Source organism: Sceloporus occidentalis, unplaced genomic scaffold (genome assembly GCF_023333645.1).
Source record: "Sceloporus occidentalis isolate IW3139 unplaced genomic scaffold, rSceOcc1.0.p SCAF_147, whole genome shotgun sequence".
In the NCBI taxonomy this organism is placed as follows: Eukaryota; Metazoa; Chordata; class Lepidosauria; order Squamata; family Phrynosomatidae; genus Sceloporus; species Sceloporus occidentalis.
Window position 1 is genome coordinate 1,816,380 of NW_028317127.1, and position 23,678 is coordinate 1,840,057.

The 23,678-nt window shown below is 40.1% G+C and overlaps 1 protein-coding gene across 1 annotated transcript; it reads left to right on the forward strand.

Annotated features, from left to right (window-relative positions):
• The first annotated feature begins 7,366 nt into the window (after positions 1 to 7,366).
• On the forward strand, positions 7,367 to 19,463 carry LOC149280807 (mitochondrial adenyl nucleotide antiporter SLC25A24-A). Its single transcript, XM_089500080.1, has 10 exons — positions 7,367 to 7,549; positions 12,306 to 12,432; positions 12,747 to 12,834; positions 14,183 to 14,294; positions 14,941 to 15,099; positions 16,153 to 16,302; positions 16,533 to 16,640; positions 17,495 to 17,662; positions 18,015 to 18,165; positions 19,288 to 19,463. The coding sequence occupies exons 1-10, from the start codon at positions 7,367 to 7,369 to the stop codon at positions 19,461 to 19,463; spliced, it is 1,422 nt and encodes a 473-aa protein (XP_089356206.1).
• Positions 19,464 to 23,678: the final 4,215 nt, after the last annotated feature.

The following is a 23,678-nucleotide window of genomic DNA, read 5'->3' on the forward strand; positions in this document are numbered from 1 at the left end:
CAGTCTATAGAGGAGAGCGCCGATCAGCTGTCTATAAACACTCTTACTTGCCCTTTAAGGAAATGCTTATATTATCAATAATGTAAATATAATACTAGTGTGTAGAAGCACCGTGTTCATCAAACTTTATTGATCAACACAGTGCATGTTACCATAAACCGATAGTAGACTGAGGACCATCGCCCAGCACATGTATGTTACAAAATGTAATCTAGTCAAGATCTTATGTACTTCTTAAAGCAGCACATTCTGTAAATCAATAGAGGTGAGAGAGCTGTCACTCAAAGAAAACATACCAGTGTGAAAAATGACAATTAAAAAAATAAATATGTCACTCACCAGAAAGCTGCGAATGGACGGTCATGTAACAGCACGTACTGTTTTATTAGCGATTAAACAATCCCAGTAACGTCTCTCGGTCCCCAATACATGCCTGCCCCTTTCTAGTTCAGTCCCGCCCGGATTTCGCTATCCTTTCTGTCAGCTCCGGGCTTCCGTACCTGTCTGTGTGTCGCGGGGTGGAGATAGTTTAGGTTTGTGGTTGTGGTGCTAATGCCTGGCTACAGTGACACCTTTCGGGGGAGACTGGTATAGCATCGCTAACGCCGCTGCCACGACTTGCAATAATTATTAAGGGGGAAGACACTAAGTAGTATTGCGAATACGTGGAGGGCATTGACTTTTTGGGAGGCAGAACAGCAGTGTCACAAATGACGTAAGATGTGGATCAGTGGCTAGTTATACGCATACCTGTGAACTCCCTAAGTGAGGCGACCCTGAGAAATATTAACCCCTTTGTAGCCCATCGTGAAGATTCTATGTAGTGACTTAACCATTTGGCTTTAATACCAGTTCAGTTTCTCCTCTCATATATCAAACACCACAGCATCTCCAGTTAAAATAAAAATAGTAACCAGAGTTTAACGTATCAAATGAAAATTTTATGTTTAAATAATACTATTTCAAGGAAATAAACTGAAAAATAATGAGCAGCAAAAAATCTTGTGTTGTTCACATTTTCTATACAAATAAAGCCGTGAGTGACAGTTACAGTAGTCTGGCTTCCTGGCAAAGTGAACTGCAGGGTGTCGGCTATCCGGCAAAGAGATTTGCAGAGCGTCAGGATTCCAGCAAAAGAAGAGTCTATGAAGATTGTGGGCCTTTTTTAGAATATTATTTTGATTTGCTTGTGGTTCTTACTGTTGTATTTTCCTTTAAATGTAGTCTGAGTTAACCTCTTAGTGCCCAAAGGGAAGGGCAGTTCTTCAAGCCATGGTTCCCTAGAGGTTTCCTCCTATAATTGGGTTTTTTTTCCTTTCCTGCATGCTGAAGAATGACTCTACGTGAGTCCAGAGGTAGATCCTTTTCTGCCCCTGCCCCAACCATACAATGTTTTCCAATATATAATAAAGCTTTGCTTGTTCATGTACTTATTGTTGTTTATGATTTTTTTTTCAAAATCCTTAAATGGATTAAGCTCTTTTGATTCAAATATATTTAACTCAAAGGCAACCATCAAATTTTTTGCAGGACAGTCCTAATTTTCAGGCACTGTCCCTTTATATTGGGTAGTTGCCCCACTGTTCTGATTTTGTGAGCAATGAGGAGCATGGGACTTTTAAGGAGACCCTGTGATCTCAACAGGCGTAGGCAATGGCCTATTTATCCAGCTGCTCCTTCCATGTCCCCCATCTCTTTAAGGGTTCATAGTGCCATTCAGGGGAAGGACGTCACTGAAAGCACTGCAGTTTTGCCCTAACTTGAACTTGGGGCAATATGGCAGCACTTTCAACATATTAAGCCATTCATCATGTATTGAGTAACTGCTTCCTTTAGCGCCACCTGAAATGTTCCCATGTAGTTTAAAGTTGCGATGACCAGAACATGAAACCATACCATCCCAACATTTCAAATTGACAAAGAGGGACATTTTTGTTTGGGGTGGTTTTTATGGCTGTAGAGCTATAGGCTCTATAGAAAAGAGGAACACAAGAAGAAACAGGGACAGATGTATTTGGGTCCAAAAGCAGAGCTGCCATTCCTAAAGAAGGATATTTTTAACTACATTTCTCCAAAATAGTGAGACTGATTGACAATCAAAAAGCCCAAACATTATGCAGTTTGAATTAATGAACATGCAGCCAGGGGCCTCTGCCCCTAAAACAGCCTGCCTGTGTCACGTCTGCCCCTGTAGCAGCCTGCTTGTGCCACATCTGCCCCTGAAGCAGCCTGCCTGTGCCAACTCTGCCCCTGAAACAGCCTGCCTGTGCCACTTCTGCCCCTTCAGCAATCTGCCTGTGCACCTCTGCCCCTAAATACGAATTCCCTGACTCACTCAATCACTCATTCACTCACCCATTCACACTACCACATCCCTTACCTCTCTAGCAGATCCAGGGTCCAGCTGCACAGACGTGATGCAGGCCTGCTGGTTACTGCTATGGTGCCCGCACACCCAAACACCTCATCTTTACCCGCACAGGATAAGCAGGAACCTGGGCGAGAAAAGAGTTTCCTTGCACAGTGCGGTAAGCTGCGGGCCCGCGTTAGGCGGCCGTCGGGCCAGCAGGTACCCCCTGATGAGTGGCACCCGGAGCGGACCGCCCCCTTTTAGGTAACCTACTGCATACAGGCAAAATGCTGTTAAGGTGACTTAACTATTAAATACAGCTCTCACCCAAATGAATGCAGGGCCTAGTATCTTCCTCAAGACACCAGTCATAAGTATTCATTGATGCTGAGGGCAACATTTCAGGCATATGGGAAGCAAATTCCCCTCTCGCCATTGCCTGAAGACACCAATTTATAAAAAGTATAATGAAAATACATGCTGTGTGTTTAGGGATGACACCACATTTTTATGAGCCACAAAAGCTTGCTACTGTGGGCCTTTTCAGAATGCTTTGGCAGGAGACCCAATGTGACAGAGAACTACACATAACTCTTCTCAGGACCCCATGTGTCTTCTTCATGCAGGAACTTTCCTACCAACATCAGTGATCAGCAGTGGCAGGAAATGAACAAACCTATAATCCAGGCATTTGACTCAATTCAGTTTAAATAGCACTCACATGAAATGGTCTGTGTAATATCCAGTGGGGTCAGCAAATTTGGTCCCAGCTAGTAGATGAGAATATATATTTGCCCCCCCCCCTTCATTGAAGGGGACTACTTATCCCTGTCATTGAATAAAACAAAAGATGCTGCACTCCGTTCTTAAAGTGGTGAAGGGCCACTGTTTCAAGGGCAACATAGAATGTCCTTAGGTACAAACCTGGGTAAAAGTCTTTTGAGGGGGACATATAATATATGAACAAAAGTATTGGGACACGACCATTACACCAGCATGGACCATTGCATAATATGAAGCTGACACCCCCCTTGCAGCTTTAACAGCTTCCACTCTTCTGGGAAGGCCTTCTACAAGATTTTGGAGTGTATCTGTGGGAATTATTGCCCGTTCATCCAGTAGAACATTTGTAAGGCCAGGCACTAATATTAGACGAGAGGGTCTGGCTCGCAATCTCCGTTCCAGTTCATCCCAGATGTGTTGGATGGGGTTGAGGCTCTGAGCGGGCCAGTCAAGTTCTTTCGCTCCAAACTCATTCAACCATGTCTTTAAGGACCATGCTTTGTGCACCACTATATGGACAAAAGTATTGGGACATACCTCTTCATTATCTAAATCAGGTTTTGGGCTAGGTTCCTTACTTCCAGTGAAGGAAAAGCTTACACCTTTGGGATGAACTGGAGCAGAGATTGTGAGCTAAGAGGGGACAACTTCATATTAATGTCTATGTATTTAGAATGTGATGTCACTGTCGGTATAATGTTCAGTTGTCCCAGTACTTTTGTCTATATAGTGTATGTTGTACCTATGCACAAATCTGGTTACAAATTTGTGTATCTTGCCTTGCCTCTCAGAAACATTCTCTGTCTATTTTACCAGGGCTCTTCCTTCCAAAACAGGAATAAGGAAAATCACTCAAGAGGCACCCTTCTCCAAGAAACAGCTAAGAGAGACTCAACCCACTAGTAGCTCCAGAACAATGCCCCCTCCGCCAGAAATGATCAACCAAGTTGGGTGTGAAACAGCCTTCCACGAGAGGCCTTCTTACAATTTTTAAGAATTTATCTTGTGACATATTAAAGGCTGATGCCCCACAAAGCCTTGGACCATGGATTCTCCACAGACAGCAGGCCCAAGAGTTCACAACAAGCTGAACATTTTCTTCTCATGGCTTCTATATGAAGTCCTTTATTGTACAGAGCTGTAAGGGCAGATGCTTTCGGGCACAAATGCCTTTTAGTCAATGATGTTAGAAGCTTTCGTGCTGTACATATACTGACCCTCAGTACTTCACCCAGACATTTGAGGATCCCAAGGCGGGTGGGTACCAGTAAACACTTTAACACTTTAATAAAAATTGAATAAAAATAGTGGGGCAAATAATTTCTAACTGGAAAATAATAATATTTACAGAGCAAGGATAACCTGTATTTGTGGTACCGATTTTTTTTTATTATACAACACAAAATGCTAACTCTAAATGGGGTTGGAAGACACAAGGGATTTACGATTTCTGCTACTTGTAAAAATCAATGAATTTCTGAGCAAGATGATATTTATGTGACACTGTGTCCCAGTGACATAGCAGAGGCCACGGGGGATTGCATAGCCATATCTGCTCTGATAAAAGCATTTCAATTAACCAAAGATGCTTCAATAGGTTTTAGACTTGTCACGTTGGCCATATTTCACATGTGATCAGCATATGTAAAGTGTTCCGAAACAGTATGTGGGAGATCATATATATATATATATATATATATATATATATATATATATATATATATATATATATATATATATATATATATATATATATACTGAGGGCAGGAGATCAATCACTCAGTTATAAATCGCACAGGGAGGCACTTTACATGTGCTGATCAACAACATAGTTATGGCAACCCTAGGAGGTTTGGTTGGGGGTGACTTTGTTGAAACATTTCTGTGAACTTCTGGCATATTGTGAGCATTTTAGTATTTAATAACTAAACTGGGAGCTCCCAGAAGAGTTGCAGTTTCAGATCACCCACTTAACTATATATAACATAGGACTAAGCTCAGTGAGTTGGTAAATCGGTAAGATTTCATGAAGGTGTCATCACTGATTGAACTATGCATTATGCAGGGCCTGATCAGTTGTTGTCAAGGAGAAATTGAGTCCTTGGTAATGTACAGCATGATCAGACTGGGGATAAAAGTCAGCGCTGGCACTTTAAGGCCAGCAGCTTATAAAATGATGCACATGGATGGCTGCGTGTTACACTCCTACACTAATATAGCGTGTGACAGCATAAACTCTGCTGGAAGTTGGACTCCATAAAGGATGGGATCTGATGCACAAGCAGCTGTAAACAGGGCCGGCCCAAGGCAAAATGCCGCCTGGGGCGAATTTTAAAATGCCGCCCCCCCCCCTTTTTTTACCCTTCCTCTCCCTCCGTCCCTGCCGCCCCCCCATTATCTACCCCCCATATTATCTACCCTTCCTCCCCCCCCCTTGTACTTACCTTTCAGCAGTCCTGCGGCGAATCTCCTTGTTCAGTCTCGGTGCCAGCTTGTAATGCTGAGCGCCGGAAATCTTCCGGCACTCAGCATTACAAGCCGGCACCGAGACCGAACAGGAAGACTCGCCGCAGAGGAGAGAGAGAGAGGGGCGCCGAGCGGGTACTGACAGCTTGGTAAGCGAAAACCACTCGGCGCCCCTTTCTCTCTCTTTCGCTTTAGAAAGAAAGAAAAAAAAAAAAAGGGCTTGGGGCGGCGAAGTGCGGCCCCTTCAAAAGTGCCGACTGGAGCGGCTGCCCCACTCGGCTCCATTGTCGGGCCGGCCCTGGCTGTAAAGGTACTAGGGAGGTATCATTAAGCACTGACCCGCTAAGCATTTGCCCGGTTCTCGTGATGGCCGGTCCGGACTAGCACAGTAAAGTCAGTGAGTTGAAAATGCAGCTCTCCTGCAAACATCTCTGCAAATAATCCTCTAGATTGTAAGCTTGCGAGCAGGGCTCTCTCCACCAAATGTATCGGTTTGTCTTAGTCTGTCAATTCTTGTCTTGTCATATCCCTTGAATTTATGTATTGTATTAAGCGCTGCGTAAACTGTTGGCGCTATATAAATAAAGGATAATAATAATAATAATAAATGACGCAGATAATATTTTGGCTCGAGTGTGCTATATTTTCCTGCTGTAAAAATCCTCAAATGGTATTTGGTCCTTGGTCTTTTTGCCTTCCCCATTCATGTTTAGATTCCTTTACTGTATTAACTTTTACCACTTCTGCTGGAAGGCTGCTCCACCTATCTACCACTCCATCAGTGAAGTAAATCTTCCTTACATTATATCTAAGCCTCTGAGCCTTTCTCCTCCTTTAAAATAAACTCGCAGTTTGTGGAACCACTTTAAACACTTCTATCATATCTCCCATCTTTTCTTCTCCATGATATACATACTGAGATCATTTTAGTCTTTCCTGATAATTTGTATCCTGCAAACATTCTGGGGTCTCCAGAACTTTACTCTCAGTGTTGCTTGTGTTATCCATCGCTTTGTTACATTACTTGTTTACCTTTAAATCCTCAGAGAAATGTATTGATTGTTGCCAACACAAGGATGTGAGGCAGACGTCTGCATGGAAGCTCTCAAGGCTTCTTTGTCCACAAGTGGACCCCTTGATGCTTGGACTGAAGACATCTGCTGCTAATTACCGTATTTGTCACATTGTTTCTGTACAAACGTGTCCATTGTCATTTTTTTGCTCTATAAATCTTAAAATTCGTTCAGACATTTCGATCCAAAACGAGGAACATTCATGGAGAAAGCGTTCCCTCAACACAGCTTGCAGGCCGCCCTAGCATTTTGTGTTATAGCATTGCAACAAAAGGAAGTGAAAAGCGGTAGCGAGATAAAAGAGGAGGAAGAGATAAAGGGGTTGGACATATAAAGCTTTTAAGGCAGAGAGAACAGATGATGTCTGGGCCTGGGCAGTGCACAGCTCTGTATCTGCCCTCCCTTCTTACACAGGGAATTCCTTTTTTGAGCCCTCCCCGGTGGAGTAGATCCTCCTCGTCTCTGGGCGTAGTCCTGTCACAGTTCTTGTAGACTTGCTTTTCTGCATATTTTTTTCTTGGCCTTCATTCTTCTATTTTTTCGTCTGTTTCCCCGCTCCTCTTACACCTCTCGCCCAAACCGAGATTCCTTCCCCCACCGAACCTAGACAAAGCACGGGTACTCATGTAATTATTTTCATTTTCTAACTTTACACAGCTTCTCTTCCCTGTCTCGCAAAACGTTTATCGGTAAGATGTTGGAACAAGTGAGAAAATTGGTGATGTCTGCAGCCGTCTGCCAGGGTTCGGACAACCGCACCAAGTACGCTGAACTTTTCAACAAACTGGACATCAACAAAGATGGGAAGGTGGACATCCTGGAGCTGCAAGAAGGTCTCAAATCCATGGGGATGGCTGTGGGCAAAGGCGCGGAAGAGGTGAGATATTTTATTGGATTATAATATAAAAGTAATGGAACAGTGAAACCGTATTACCTGTACCTGCAGTTATATGTTAAAAGTGGTGTAGTCGCCGTAGCGATCAATTAAATGTTCCGGCTTTTTGCTCCATATTTACGACTTTGCACTAGGAGTGTTTTTATACACGCTCCCTATTGCTCTTTTTTGTGTATATTTCACTTTTGGAACGCTTTTGAGTTATTAGGCAGGATACCAGAATTTCTCTGCTTAAAAAAATACGTTGGATTTTGGCCAGATTTTTTTTTTAACCATTAGTGTTCTGCTTGAAAGGAAACTTGGGTAATTGCTTGCCCTGCAAAAGCAACCAAAGGGTTAAAGATAGTCTTGCTCAGATGGGCGGAGTTATTAGGTTGTCAACCTATACCATTATAATAATCAAATGCTAACCACAGACCTTTCAGTTGGAGTGTCATGGAGGGATTGGGGTTAATAAATAGACTTTTTGTTTCAGGTTAAAGTAACGTTTGTTTGTAAATAAATGTATAATCTTAGAAAGATCCGGTTTGACAATTATGATGGTTTTCTTTTACAAAGGAGCTCATCTAATGATGATCTCACTGTTCTTGTTGAAGGCAGGTGTTAAAAACAAAAACAGGTACCCAGGTAGCTGCCCACAACTTAAAGTATAAATAGGGATAATAAATAAATATAAAAGGTAAGCCAAGTTGCTATTAATATATCGATCAGCATCCAGCATCCATGTTTGCAGGAAACTTATATTTTCAAATGTATTAAAATAATTGGAATAAATAATTTTTGATCTATATCCTTGCCCATCATTAATTAGTTTAATGAATAAACCAAAACGGATGACCTGTTCAAAAAAGAATTGAAATCTTCTGTGCGTCCGCGGTGTGCCAGAGCCACTTGGGAGGATAACGTGAGCATACCCCGGGAATACCTGGCCGAACCGGTTCATTTACTAACACGGGCGTGACTGTACCTTTAACAATACGTGCCACATGCCATCCATGATAAGCACACTCTGGCCACTAAGGACTACATCACCCAGTTATTCTCCCATAGTATTCAGTCCTGGAAGTTATTTGACCGGTGATGGTACCTTCTGTATTCATATTCCTCTCGGCTCGGCTATTTATTTTGCAGAATTTATTTTGAAATAAAAGCCAAGGATACGTTGTTACACAAAGCGACAATTGTTCAAATGTATCCATTCAAATTATTTAAACCATAGCCAAAGGCTTAGGCTTAGGATGTTATTACTGTCTCCTGATGGCTCTACAGCAGATACAATATCTACAGGGAGTGGTGTGGCCTGTCCCTGCTGAGACTTTGCTCAGTTTATTGGACTCGTACAGCTATAAATCAGGGCATGGGTTGTAATAAGAGATGTTTCTTTAAATCTGTTACTGTAACCAAGGCAAACCTCTGCTCTGTGTCCTACACATCACATGCTTGCTTCAACGCCTTCACTGTATTAACATCTACCGCTTCAGCTGGAAGGTTATTCCATGCATCCACTACCCTTTCAGTAAAGTAATATTTCCTGGTGTCACTTTTAAACCTTTGCCCCTCTAGCTTAAGACGATGTCCTCTTGTTCTGGTAGTACATCTTCTTTTAAATAAACTCTCATCCTTTATCATGTCCAGCATAAATGTCCTGTTTTACATGACATGCAGAATGTGCGCTATATATATATATGTGTATATGTGTGTGTGTGTATATATATATATATATATATATATATATATATATATATACCTCTCCTCTACTCTACTATGTATGTATATATATATATATATATATAATATATATATAAATGTGTGTGTTTGTCGGGATGAAAATGACTCTTCTAGGACAAGCATTTAAAGGGACATTCATGTCATATTTTTTTACATGACTGTTCCATATATATAAATGCAAATGCATTCTCTCAATGTCTTTGCATGTGCGTGCAAAACAGGACAGTACTGCTTGACTGATATGAAGACGCAGCTGCCAGGAAAGTAAATGACTGCAATAAATTGTGCTACAGAAACAATAATATAATAATGAGCATCCCTAAGGGGCTTCATACGTTTTGTTCGCCCTGGGCCATTGAGAAAAATGCCTCTGCTGGAAGTTCTAGAACACTTTAAAAACAAGGTGTTCCATGACGTTCCTCCATCACATCTAGCCCACATACTAAACCTTACTATAAACCTCCTTTTTCATATTTTGGGCTAGAAGTGGGCCTTGATCGTGCTTCATCCTCTGGTCATGAATTGGATCGTTACCGAAGAGTAACCCATTGTGTATGAATAAATTAGTATTTATTTCACAAAATTTTAATAACCATAGAGTGCTTTAAACCACCTGTTCATATTTCATAAATTGACTTTTTTTTTAATTAGTATTCTTATATATATATATATATATATATATATATATATATGTATATGTGATTTATGACAGATGTCATAAGACGATGTGGTTCTTATAGCCCCTCTCATCAGGAGTAGATGAGACCTTTTCTTATGTTTCCTAAGCCGGTGGGGCAAAACCACCTCCGTTCATGTGCGGCACACTGGCCATGTGGACCACCTGTAGTCTCTCCTGGCAATGGCTATCGCAAGACCCATTTCTTTATCTTGTTACTAACAGGTAGTAAAACTTGCAACCATCATTGCCCTCTCACCCACACTAGGAGATGATGTGTTGACAAACTTGACACTCTGAAAGAATTTGGGTCCGGAACAGGAATCTGAGCCAAATGAATCACTGATTCGGTGAAACAGTTTGTTTAAAGTTTATACTACTACATGTATAGAGCCAAGCAGATTCATTTGTTCTTACAAGACAAAACTTGCCCAACACACCCTAAAATAAACACAACTTCTTTATAGTGTCATTTAACTTACCACAATATGGCTGTAGGAAAGAAGAAAGAGTTCCAGTTATCTACATAGGAAGCAAAGGGTACAATGAGTGATGAATGAGAACCATTTGGCTGACTCTGACCATTTGCAGTCCACACTAATGCACATACCCAAATTACTTTGAGATGTTGGGGCATCCTTTTGTTCTTTTGAATATTGTATCCGCTTTTAGAGACCATGGCTTATCAAAAAACATGAATCATTTTAAAGAGAAATCGCTAAAATGGTTTCTAGTCTTACTGACAAATATATCTGGCAAAACTAAGAAACGTTAATATGTCCTAGAAGGTAATTGTCCCTTTACGTTGTATAGTTCATACAGGAGACTTCAAGTGCTCCAAATCCAATCAAATTGCCAAAGAGGGACATTTTTTTTGCTTTAGAGGGTATGATTTCCCAAGATATTTTATGTGACTCTACCCCATTGATTGCTAGTATGTTAGGGCTGTAGAACTAAAGTTAGAGGAACGGACGGATTTGGCATCAAGAGGTCACACATTCACAGCCACTTGAGAGGTGGCAATATATCCGTTTATATAGTCTATGCCTCCCTCTTTGACCACTTGAATTCCTGGGTGATATGGCCTTGGAGATCCAAAGAAACATAATGTGTATGTAGATAAGAGACCATTGTCCCACTTATACTACTTAATAGACCCACAGCAAGCAGAGTCCTTTACCCAGATGCAAGGGTAGAATGCACGTGTTCTACTTCCTAGCATCTTTTTACTCGGCACTCCTGACCTCTGGGTTCAATAGATTATGGGTAGGTAAGTTTGTAAGCATGTTCCAATGGTGGAGGGAAGTGCTAGAGTTATACTCTACCTGCAAGATATAGTGTTGTAAACACTTGTTTACAACTTATCTAGTGATGGCAGTTATTTCAATGATCTGTACAGTATTTTTTTCAAAAGAACATATCAAAGGATTGCTTGGTGTATTGGACTCCTGAGAACATATGCTGAGGAGTCAGTTTATGCACGAGTCAGCAAAATCTATTTATAAACTGGGTGTGATTTGTGGATTTACATTTGGTTTTGTCAGTTTAAATATATACTGTATATATGTCTGTTCCAAAGTACACAGACGTGGCATATCTGCCGACACTCCCTGCAATTAACTATAATGTAAAGTACATTAAACGCTAAGGCTCACTATTACCGATGAGGTTCCGCATCGTGTTACATTTTTCCTCATTCCTATTTTTGTAAGGAATAATTAATTGTCATGTGACCCAAAAGCACATGCTGATATGTTGTTACCATAGAAACTGAATAGTTTAGAAAGACAGCTCTGTTAAGGTTTCTATTCTATTTCTATGTGTAAGCTACTGAGACAAAATAATTTGTAATAAAGCATCATGTTTTAATATCTGGTTATCCAAAGACCTTCCGTTGAGATTTTATTTTTAATTTTTTACTTTTTTTTTTAATTATCGTGTGTTATGGTTCCCCTTTAGTAGTTTTGATTGTGTTACCTGTGGGTATTGTATTTTTCTTTAAACTTTAGTGTTTTGGGACTGCAAGTCGCTCCTGAAACTCAGAATCATCCTTCACAATTATGTTGGGTATCGAGCGAAGGCCTTCATTATTTACTAAAACACCCATTGATTCTAGACAAATTGAGCAACAATTTGCACAGTTGAATCATTTACTTCTCTTTATAGAAACTAGATGGCTTTTTAAGGGTCTGGGTGAAATTTAGTTTGAATAGAAACCGTAAACCGATACTGGTATGTTATGGAACCTGATCAATAGAATGTAATTAATTATTCTCTCCTGAATAGTCGTTCTGCTTACTTATCCTAATGACTAGATTGTTTTTTATCTTACAGCAAATTGTGGCAGCTGGAGACACCAACAAGGACGGGCATTTGGATTTTGGGGAGTTTATGAAGTATCTAGAAGAGCATGAGAAAAAAATGAAAATTGCTTTCACGAGTTTAGATAAAAACAAAGATGGTAAGAAAAATTTGTCTGTGGCTTTAAGTGGACAAAATGTGTTTTTTTTGTTTTGTTTTTTTTAAATAAAAAATGTGTCCTTTAGCCACAAATTTACAGAATACCGGAACTTCTTACCATGATGCAGTAAAACCCAGGAATTTTCACTCAGGCTGAGGCCTAATAAAGCTTGAAGGGTTTTATTCAACGCAAACGCCACCTTACAATTTCCAGTTGTGTTTTTTTAAACTCAAACCAATGCCATGTTTTATTTTTTTCTATATTTATTGCTGTCTGGTTCAATGTTTTGTTTTTTTTTCTTGTTTTTTTTTAAGGGAAGATTGAAGCATCTGAGATCATGAATTCTCTCAAAGCTTTGGGGATAAACATTTCTGTGGATCATGCCAACACAATTCTGAAGAGGTCAGAGAGTAGCCAGTTCTTTTTGTTACTGTGACATGTTTTCCTTTATCTTATCTCTAAACCGTAATGTTTATTATGATCCTTCCTCCCTTAGGGAGATTGACTAAAAGGCAACTGCCCTGGGCCACTGAAAATTCAGGGAAATTAGGTTGCAACTTGTTTGCTCAGATGCATTAATATGGTTCACACTTCTTGTACCTTGTTGAATATAGATCAAGCTTTGATCCTAACTGAGTGATCCCGGGTCATCTACAATCACAAGAAAATTAGGGGGTCCACAGTTAATAGTGTGAGGTGCGCTCACTACAGCCTACCAGTCATTGAGCACAATTAACAGCCCATGTTCTATATATATACCTTGGCTTGACCATAATTGGGTAATTACAGTGCTTCCTGATGTCTTCTATTGTTGCATATTTGTCACATTAGTTTCAAATAATCAAACTAATATTACATAAAGAGTAAACACACAATGCCGTTTTTAAATGATTATTTTATTTATAGAAGGAAACAAGCAATCCAACCCTACCTGGCCCTATTTGAAAAACGAATTGCCCCTTTTGTTACTAATTGAACCAATTAACCAAATGTAATTGTTAATTGGGTTAAATTTCACTAGACACATTCAGGTATGATTGCCGTCAGCCCTGTTGAATCAAAATATCAATTAAATAGACTGTCATGCATGTCGAGTAAAGTTGGCTAAAAGGTCTCAAAACGCAGCACATGATGCCACGATCTAAAGAAATTCAAGAACAAACAAGAAACCAAGGCATTCACATCTATCAGTCTGGGAAGGGATACAAAGCTACTTATAAGGCTCTGCAATCCAGCTAATGACTGTGAGAGCCATTCTCTACAAATGGGGGAAAACCTGAAACCGTGGTAAACCTTCCCAGGAGTGGTCGGCCTACCAAAATTCCTCCAAGAACGCATCAACGCTGTTCAAAGAGGAGGTCCAAAGAACCCAGACTAACTTGTAAAGAACTGCAGGTCTCACTTGTCTCAGTTAAGGTCAGTGTTCACGATTCCACAATAATAAAGAGAGTTGCAACGTGAAGACCACTGCTGATCAAAAAGAACACAAATGATTGTCTCGCATCTTAATGACTGGGAAGAAAATCCTGAAGGAGAATTTCTGGCCATCGGTTTGTAACCTGAAGCTCAAGCCCAGTTTGGTTATGCAGCAGAATGCCTCTGACTGGCAAAAAAAAATAAAATATGAAGGTTTCGGAGTGGCAACTTGGGAAAGGGCTGAATACTTTTTCACAGCGATGTACTGTGTTCAGAGTTTTGTAAAGCTCAATGGTACAGAATTTGAAACCTGCTTCTTGTTCTACTCTTGCAGTATGGATATAGACGGTACGCTCACAGTGGACTGGAATGAATGGAGAGATCACTTCTTGTTCAACCCAGCAGATAACATACAGGAAATCATCCGCTACTGGAAGCACTCTACAGTGAGTTTGACTGTTTATTCTTTTATTGATCCTATTTTAAGGCATAGTGTCACATTGTGATGGGCATCTTCTGTAATTCCTCACTGCTGAAATATTTCTATTTTGTGGCATAATCCAATAGTTTTTGACATTGGCAACACAAGATATTTCTTGTATGTGGTATGGGTAACTTTTTTTGCATTTGTTACCGGTTTCAAGCATGGCGGAATGAGAGGCAGCAACTGTAGAATAATGAGGAGCAGTTTGCAGTCAGTGTCATTCTAGCTTTTTTCTTTATTATCACTTTTAGCCAGAATATCACTTTCACCCTCATTGCAGCATTCAGCGCCACCTACCGGCTATGAATACCTTACATAGAACTGTACCAATAAAACAAAAAAATGTGTTTTCTAACAATTTTCACAGTCCACAGTCCATCACTCATTCTTGAGGACCTGGAATTTAAAAATAATACAGAGTACTTTTTGTCATTGTGTTTGGACAGTTAAAAGCTAATTTACCATTGCTTTACATTAACCACCTCGATTGGCTTTTTGTTCTTTGGCTTGTAAGTATTTTAACAAAATAAGCCAGAAATATTTAAACTTTGTTTACTCCAAATGTTAGCTCCCTCAAGCCAGGTTTTAATACTCCTTTGTTTCCTCAGGTTCTGGATATTGGAGATAGTCTTACAATTCCTGATGAGTTCACAGAGGAGGAAAAGAAGACAGGTCAATGGTGGAAGCATCTCTTGGCCGGAGGAATGGCTGGGGCGGTGTCCAGAACAGGAACTGCTCCCCTGGATCGTTTGAAAGTCATGATGCAGGTACAATATCCAGGCTTTACGTTTGACCCTTATACTGTTTAGAATAGGCACTGTTACCTTAGACAACATGAGGCAAAAAAACAACGTAGTTTTGTACAAAAAGAAAAACAGAAAAGAAATCCAGGATGCCGGTACAATACCCAGATTGTCACCCTTTTCGGGTTTGACCCAGAGTTTCCAGGTGAAGCAGAGCCTTGGGTGAGGACAGAGTTATCTCCATGTAGCGTTGAATGGGTTGGAAGTGGGAAGATCAGGCAGAGCAGATATGGTTTCCCTGCCCCTGAGAAAAAGGAGAGTTACCTGGAGATCCTGGGAAGCAAAATTGTGATTAGTCTAACAGAAATGATGCTACGTTTCACACACTCATACTGCTGCTTTGGTTTTTAGGTAATCGGATTTGCTTTGATATCAATGGGTTTTTTTTAAACCCAGGAGTGTACAACCCCAGGCCTCAGGGGCCGGATACAGACCAGGAATTCTGTGTACATTTGCCAGAAAACACATAGTTTAACCCATTCATGTTGTTACGATACATGATTACTTCCTAGGGAAAGTGGACCAAAGGACCCGTACGACGTAATAGAACTTGCTTAGTAATGTGCATCAACAAGCATGTTTCCAGCACTTACACGGGAGGTCACACGGGAGTCTCCCCTGTCAGCAAAAGCCCGCATGTTCTAAACTGTATAAAGAATCAGTTAAGCAGGCCATACATTTTGGAACTTTAGAGGTAGTTTTACAAAATGTAGTTCTAGAAAAGGCCAATAATTGTTTCAGTGCTGAATGCTAGAAAATGTATTGTTTGGGAAGTATGGGTGTGTTATCACCACGCCACATGCCAGCAGGACATAAAGAAATATGAAATATTGAAAATTGGCACAGATTTTACCACAGTTTACTGCGCTGTTGTGTACAATCTGGGGCTGGAAGTGAATCCAATAATTTAGTGCAATGGCTTTAACTATTGCATTGTTCTTCCTCTATATTATTTGGTGTATTATCTCCCTATTTCTGTTAACTTTCTTTGCTAAAAATGAACCATTCTCCTGTTAGGTACACGGAAGCAAAGGAGGCTCAAACATGTTGCTTGGCCTGAAACAAATGGTAAAGGAAGGAGGGGTCCGATCCTTGTGGAGAGGCAATGGGGTCAATGTAATCAAAATTGCCCCAGAGACTGCCATGAAATTCTGGGCATATGAGCAGGTAAGGATGACCCTGATATCAGATTAACTAAGATCTAGCACTCTCCGATTTTTGTTCCACATGTTGCAGTAGCCAACGGACTTACTATTTGTGACCTACATTGCTTTAAACAACAAAAACAAAACTTCACTCAATCTCATGCCACTCACTGTGAGTTAGAGGTGTCTAATGTATAATGTGTATATGTATCGCTGTATTGATGCCTGTGCCATCTCTGGATTCCTTTACAGTACAAGAAGCTGTTTACATCTGAAAGTGGGAAACTTGGCACACCAGAGAGATTTATAGCAGGGTCTCTGGCTGGAGCAACAGCACAGACCTCAATCTACCCTATGGAGGTAATTTGACCTGGCCTCAAATTGGTAAAATAAGTCATTTTTTTTCACAAATACATATATGCCTAATGTACAGATTAAGTATTTTCGCAGTTAAAGAGCCCTTAATGATTAAAAAGAAGCCAAAGTCATTTTAATTTACTGCTGGGATTTCATAAGTGCATCCAGAGATGGATCTGATCTGTAATGTAAGTAATACATTTTACATAATTGAAGCATAATTTACCAGTTTTTAAAAGGAATCATCCCCCTTCTCGTCCTTTGAAAATCTTCCACTTTTTAGCATTGGGGAACTAGTTTTCATAGAAAATCTAGTTAAGATTCAACCTAGGTCAAATTAACTTGCAGAAGCAGCAAGTGATCGTCGGCAACTGAATCCTTGTATTAGGTGCTTCCAGCCACCCCTTAAGACCTCCTCTCAGCATTACTTTTCTCTCGTACCACATGCCAGGACATGGTTTATTAGAAGATGCTGTGATGGCACCAACCTACATAGTGTAAATGCGTCCATTACAAGGATCTTCCCAATCAGCCCATTGAGTAGCGTTGCACTGAACCCTAGGAGTATACACTGCAAAAATAATGTTTCCAAAGTAATTTCAAAAGTTTAGTGGCATTTGAGGGGTCACTTCTTAGGAAAACATATTATGGTATAAGGAAATGTATAGGGGAGTTACTGGGTCACCTTAGGATAACTTTTAATGAAAGACAAAATTAAAAGTAACTTAAACAATGAGAGAATGGAGGTCTATTGGAAGAACATTTTTGGAGAGGACAATGCAACTGTTAAGGACTTGTAAGGAAATGTTAGTAGGAGAAGGTAGCTGAAAGACTTCATAAGTAAATTGCTTTCCTAGGTTCTCAAGACCCGTTTAGCTGTGGCAAAAACAGGACAATACAATGGAATGTTTGACTGTGCTAAGAAGATAATGCGGAAGGAAGGTTTTCGGGCATTTTATAAAGGATATGTGCCCAATATCCTGGGCATCATTCCATATGCAGGCATTGACCTTGCAATCTATGAGGTAAATATCCATGAGAAGTGTGTGTGTGTATGTGTATATGTGTATATATATATATATATATATATATATATATATATATATATTTGGCCACAAAACTATCAAATGCAAGTTGAAAGTTCTTATTTTGTTTGTCTGTGAACCGTGGAAACATAAAATTAGATAGGATATTCAATTTCCCTCAATAGTTTGTCGTTATGCCTTAGTAAAATTCATGCTATTATATTCTGTTTCCTGAAAAAATAGGCTTAGTGATGCCTGTCCACCACGCACACGCTAAGAATCATAATTCCAGTGAGCACTGGTAGCCCTGATAGGGATTAACCGTTTGCTCTTCATTCTTTTCTCATGGCAGACTTTAAAAAATGCATGGCTGCAAAAGTATGCAACCGAATCTGCCAATCCTGGGGTGCTGGTCCTACTGGGATGTGGCACTGTGTCCAGTACGTGTGGCCAGCTGGCCAGCTATCCGCTAGCCCTCATCAGGACAAGAATGCAAGCTCAAGGTGAGAAACGACATCCAGCCGGCACTTTATATGGAATTCCTGACACTGTGTAACTGCAGAACACTGTTACTGTCACACTTGTAGAAGTACATACACCATCCGTAGTTAAGACACGTATTAATTGGCAAGATGATGCTAGCTTTTAACCAATGTTAGGGCCTTAGCGTGGATTGTGGCAGTCTTTTTTTTCTAGAGGTGGCATTGCCATGTCCTGTTCACTGATTTGCCTCGCACTTGGTTTGCTCCTGTTTTTCACACCTATTCTTCACTCGCAGTCGCAGGTATTAGTGTTGGGTGTTTGTTATATTTTTCACATCTATCACAAGTCTCGGTGTCTATTTAGGCACGGAGTGGTCATTCACTTTTTGTGTGATGAGCTTTTGGGTGTACTTATTATTGCAGCTTTAGCCTTGGCTTCCAGCTGACATTGATTGATCTCTCCTGCTTATTTGACTTTCTTTAAGGATGACCTCGAGTTATTTATCACAAATAATGTTGCTGCTAAATTCTAGGGACCTAGGTCATTGGAGGATTAACTCAAGGTGACTGTTGGGTTACTATTCTCAAGGAAACCCCTTGTCATCTCAGAATCAGGGTTGAGCTTGATGGACACAAGTCTTTTCTCAACCTATACTTCTATAACAAGGGTTCAACTGTGAAGTGTTGTTTCAACCAAAAATGCGGCTGACACCTTTTTTTGTCCGTTTTAAGTGCCATGTTTCACATTGCAGGGGAATTTGTGGTCAGCTTCCTGTGGCAACCACATAAAAATGTGTTGTTATGCGCACAAGAGGCGAAATTTGTAATATGACAACCTTCTCAATGGACCATTAATTGTGCTGTTTAACATGGATATTAATTGTACACTCAAATATGTTAAGCAAATAAGCCTTAGCACATCTGTCGATGTATTGTTTCCTTTGAAGGCTTAATTACTTAAACAACAACACAAATTAAGATGCTTTTTTCTGTTTCCATGGTAACAACCTATCAGTGCTTGTATCACATGAAAATGCTTTTGAATATTTAGAATCTCCAGATTTGACTTATCAGGTGGAACAGGTTGTATAGAAACTTGCTGTGGCTATTTTAATGAAAGGCCTTTTATTTTATTTCTTACAGCATCCATCGAAGGGGCTGAACAACTTAGCATGGGGGGTCTTTTCCGAAAGATTGTGGCTAAAGAGGGTTTCCTGGGGCTGTACAGGGGAATTGCCCCAAACTTCCTGAAGGTGCTTCCTGCAGTCAGTATCAGCTATGTCGTGTATGAGAAGATGAAAGTCCGGCTTGGCATCTGAGCCCTGACTACTTCCAAATGTCCCACTCAGGAACTACAGTGTGTCTGTGTGTGTGTGAGAGGAATTCAGGGAGCTGCTATACAAAGAACACTGAAAATTTTTAAAAAAATTAAACCTTTCACTGCCACTATGCTTTGCTGTGGAACAGACCATTAGTGAAAGGAATAATTATAGTCAACGTTTTTTTTTTTTCTTTCTTTTTCTTTGTAAGTCTTGGGTCTCGAAGTCAGAAACATAACAGCGTGATCTACCGAACAAACGAATTGTGGGTTTGTTCCATCAGATTAGGTTTTTGCCCTTATGTGTCCTTTACTGTGAAGGGTTTTCTGCCATAAAGCAAGAAATGTTTACATATACAAACCTAAGTGCTAATACTCTGCAATTCATAAAAAGTAAAGAACTATATTGCCAAAGACATAATGATTGTGGGGTTTATTCACTAACCTGTAGTTTCAGGGGAATTAAAACATTTAAAAGACTTACACATTACAATTTGGCCCTTCTTCCAGGTGAGTGTTGACCCACTTGTTAAGAATGGCCCAGTGATTCACACCAGATTATCATCACAGTTCAACATTTCACAATATAGCCCTTATCACTATCACCAAGGATACTCATTCCCATCATACACAAGATTCTATACCTAGACACACATTTTTTACTCTTCGCCTTTCAGAATCTTTACCTGACAGTACAGACAAGAGCAGAGGTCTACAGACTAGTGCTGTATTTAGGTAGGTTCATTGCTCTAAACAAGACCTAGGACACTGCTTGATTAGTGTCTCCTCTCCCTGGATGATGCGACATGAAGTCACGCATGGAAGCTCTTCCTCAGAAAGATGTGCAGGTCAGAGTACAAGCTACTATGGAGGGTATGCCAGCTACGCACAGACCCCTTCATTGTAAATCTGCTAGTTACAAAGGAGATCTAACTAACTGGCCTGTTGAGCAGTAGTGCACTCGGACGGCTGCATGCCCAAAAGGGCAACCTGTCCCAGTAATGCAGCAATGAGGAAATTACATGTATAATGTGTTCCATCATGTTGGCTTTTTCAATAAAATCACATACCAAAACCAAATGTAGAAGGTGTTTGTGGTCAAGTTAAGACATGGTATCCTTCCCTCATTAAGAAGCCTACTGTAGAGATGACTCCCTCTGCATAATCGCATCCTGATCACAGACATGAATTTAAGGATCGTGATATTCCCATAGCATCTGGTCCTGTAAAAGTGGATCATAATCCAGAAGATGGTGATGTGTGTATTTTCTATGCTTTTCTGTTACAGATGTAAAATACTGCTCTTAAACCATAGTCTCCTATTTTGTGATATCACAAAAGAACTTTGGATGAACAATAATGTTTGTAACTCCCAATTCACCTCAGCCAAGGTCTTCAGTTGTGTGTTAAACTGAATTTAGAATTTGATTGCTGGACCAGGACACCTGTAACTACAGTTGTTGTTGAACACAACTCCCATCATGGTTGTGCACATTTGCTACACGAATGTGTAGTGTTACATATTAAGTCAAGCTGTACATATTTTAACCTTGGAGTTCTTATGTGTCCAATAAAACTGTAATTTCAAGGTTTTTATATAACTCTGTGTTTAGGAATTTTAATAGATGTAATAATAGTCAAATCATTTGCTGTTCATTTTACTTGTGGTATTACCCAAGATCATTAATTAAAGAAACAGTGGCATTTAATAGTGTTTGTACATAGCATGCCAATAGAAAACTCTGCTATGGGGACAGGCAATTTGAGGAGGTTCAACCTATGAGGAACTATATCTTCAAGGATCTTATGCTAGCCTCAAGATGGAGAATGATCGTTCCTTAAGAGCCGAGTAACCACAGATTTCCTTCAGCTGGTGGAGCCTCATGGTATAAATTCCAACATTTCCAATGGCCAAATATATATATTTCTGCTCTTGGGGATGTGGTTAGAAGTGTGGCCAGAGAACAGAGCTTTACATGAAGTATAGCATTTACAAGAATAATGTATTTTTCATTTTTTTTTTACATATTTTAATGTATAAACACATTTTCATCTGTACTGTGACTTAAATGGCTGTAGAATACTGTGATACACTACATTAATGGTGATACACCATTAATGACCGAGCAAGGGCATGTTTGTATCTCCTTTGACACATAGACTTGGTTTAGAAATAAAAATGAAAACCAAAGGTACTGACATTTATTTTTCACCAGGAAAATATATTTTGTGACATGTTTCTATTGACCTGTGAATTAAAAATAATAAAAGTTATCCTGCAACAACTGCAGCTAATTTCTCACTTCCCTGTGCAAATCCTTAATGATTGGTGAAACCCGTGGATTCAATAATAGTAAATATACATGGAAAGCTACATAGTTTTAGAGTTTTAATTGGTAATATTGTTGTTGCTTCTAGGGAAATTACTGCCTGGCTTGGTCTGCCCTGGTCCACTGTATGTACTATTATTGTGATGTGGAAGCGTCTAGGAGTAACAGCAGCTCAGTCACTAAGCAGCTGAGTTTATTTTTCACTCTCTTCCTTCTTATCTCCTCTGCACTGATCACACTGTGATCAGCAACATGGTGCCATAGCCTTACATTGCTGATTGCAATGTGTGCAATTAGTAAGCAGGGGGTGCAATCAGAGATCCCAGTAGGATCTTGACAGACCCTCCTTTGTCTCTCCTCCAAAGATCTGGCGGGTGTCAGAGTTGACACCTACCACAAGAGAATGTTTGGGCATTCCTATGAGGCTAGGTTTCCACTTGGTTTTTTTATGCTAAAAACGCCCATAAAAACGCCAATAGCGCCACCTGGCGTTTTTTTAGTGGAAAAACGCAGCAGCCAGATGTTAGCTGTTTTTCAATAGGAAATCGCAAAATGCCATTTCCACTTGGCGTTTTTCTGTCTGGCGTTTTTTCAGTCCTCTTTGGCGTTTTTCTGCTTTTTTGGGCTCTGTGGCAGTTTTTCAAAATCGCAGCATGTTCACACTCTGGCGTTTTTTCAAGGAAATCTTGGCGTTTTTCTCCAATAGAAGTCTATGGGAGAGAAAAAACGCCATGAAAAAGCCATGTGGGTTTATTGCCTTGGCGTTTTTTATGGCGTTTTTTCCACAGTTACAATGCAGAGGATGGACCCAGTATCTGTGTGTCCTACGAGAAATAGGCTGAAAACAAACAGTTTCACACAAAACAAAGTCCTGGACTGGTTCATATTGAATTTTACACCATTTGGAACAAACATGCCATTACAAACAAACATACGCGACGCATCAACTGGATCCTGCGTGCCAAAAGCAACAGCAAACAATTTGCACAATCATTTGGGGCCAATCTTCCTAGAGGAGCAGACATTCGGAATAAAGCATGCCTTACAAACCACAGAAAAGAGACAAAGGGGTCTACCAAGTAAATGACATCGGGGGCAGATACTTGCCATTTATCCTAATCCCTTTTAGCTGGGTGAAACTGCTAACTTGTAAAGGCTGGAAAAACTGCCTAAGGTCAAAAAAAGCAATTTCCACAGAAAGGCTAAAACGCCAGAAAAAACTCCAGAAAAAAACGCCAAAACGCAGGAAAATGCAGTGGCAGTTTTCTTGGCGTTTTTCATCAAGAACAAAAACGCAGGACAAAAACCCAAGTGGAAACCTAGCCTTACAATGGTGGACAGGTGCTTGCAAGAAGCACTGTAACACACAATGCTGATAGGGCGTAGTCCAGGCTGCAGAAAAAAAAAACGATGGACATATCAGTATGTCCTAAGGGGCATCTTGACTCACTTTTGATGGAGATATTGGTACGTCTAAGGGGTTAATTTTCACGACATATCTATTTGCATCTTTGTGAACATATCCTAAACCCTACACGGTGCTCAAACGATTTCTCTCTTTATGGCATGCTGGCACACTGAACTATACTTGAGGATGGTGACAAGAAATGCTGATTTAAATTACAAAGTTGTTTATTTACTAAGAGTAACATAGTAACATAGTTCATAAGGTTGAAAAAAGACCAAAGTCCATCAAGTTCAACCTATATACATATTGTGTCCCTACTGTGTTGATCCAGAGGAAGGCAAAAAAAACCCTTATGAAGCAGATGCCAATTGCCCCATACCAGGGGGAAAATTCCTTCCCGACTCCAAATATGGCAATCAGAATAAATCCCTGGATCAACGTTCTGTCCCTATTAATCTAATAGGTAAGTCATAGTTGA

Coding starts and splice junctions, on each gene's coding strand:
- LOC149280807 (XM_089500080.1), top strand. CDS start 7,367: ATGTTGGAACAAGTGAGAAAATTGGTGATGTCTGCAGCCGTCTGCCAG. Junction 7,550..12,305: donor TGGGCAAAGGCGCGGAAGAG/GTGAGATATTTT, acceptor TTTATCTTACAG/CAAATTGTGGCAGCTGGAGA. Junction 17,663..18,014: donor TTGACCTTGCAATCTATGAG/GTAAATATCCAT, acceptor TTCTCATGGCAG/ACTTTAAAAAATGCATGGCT.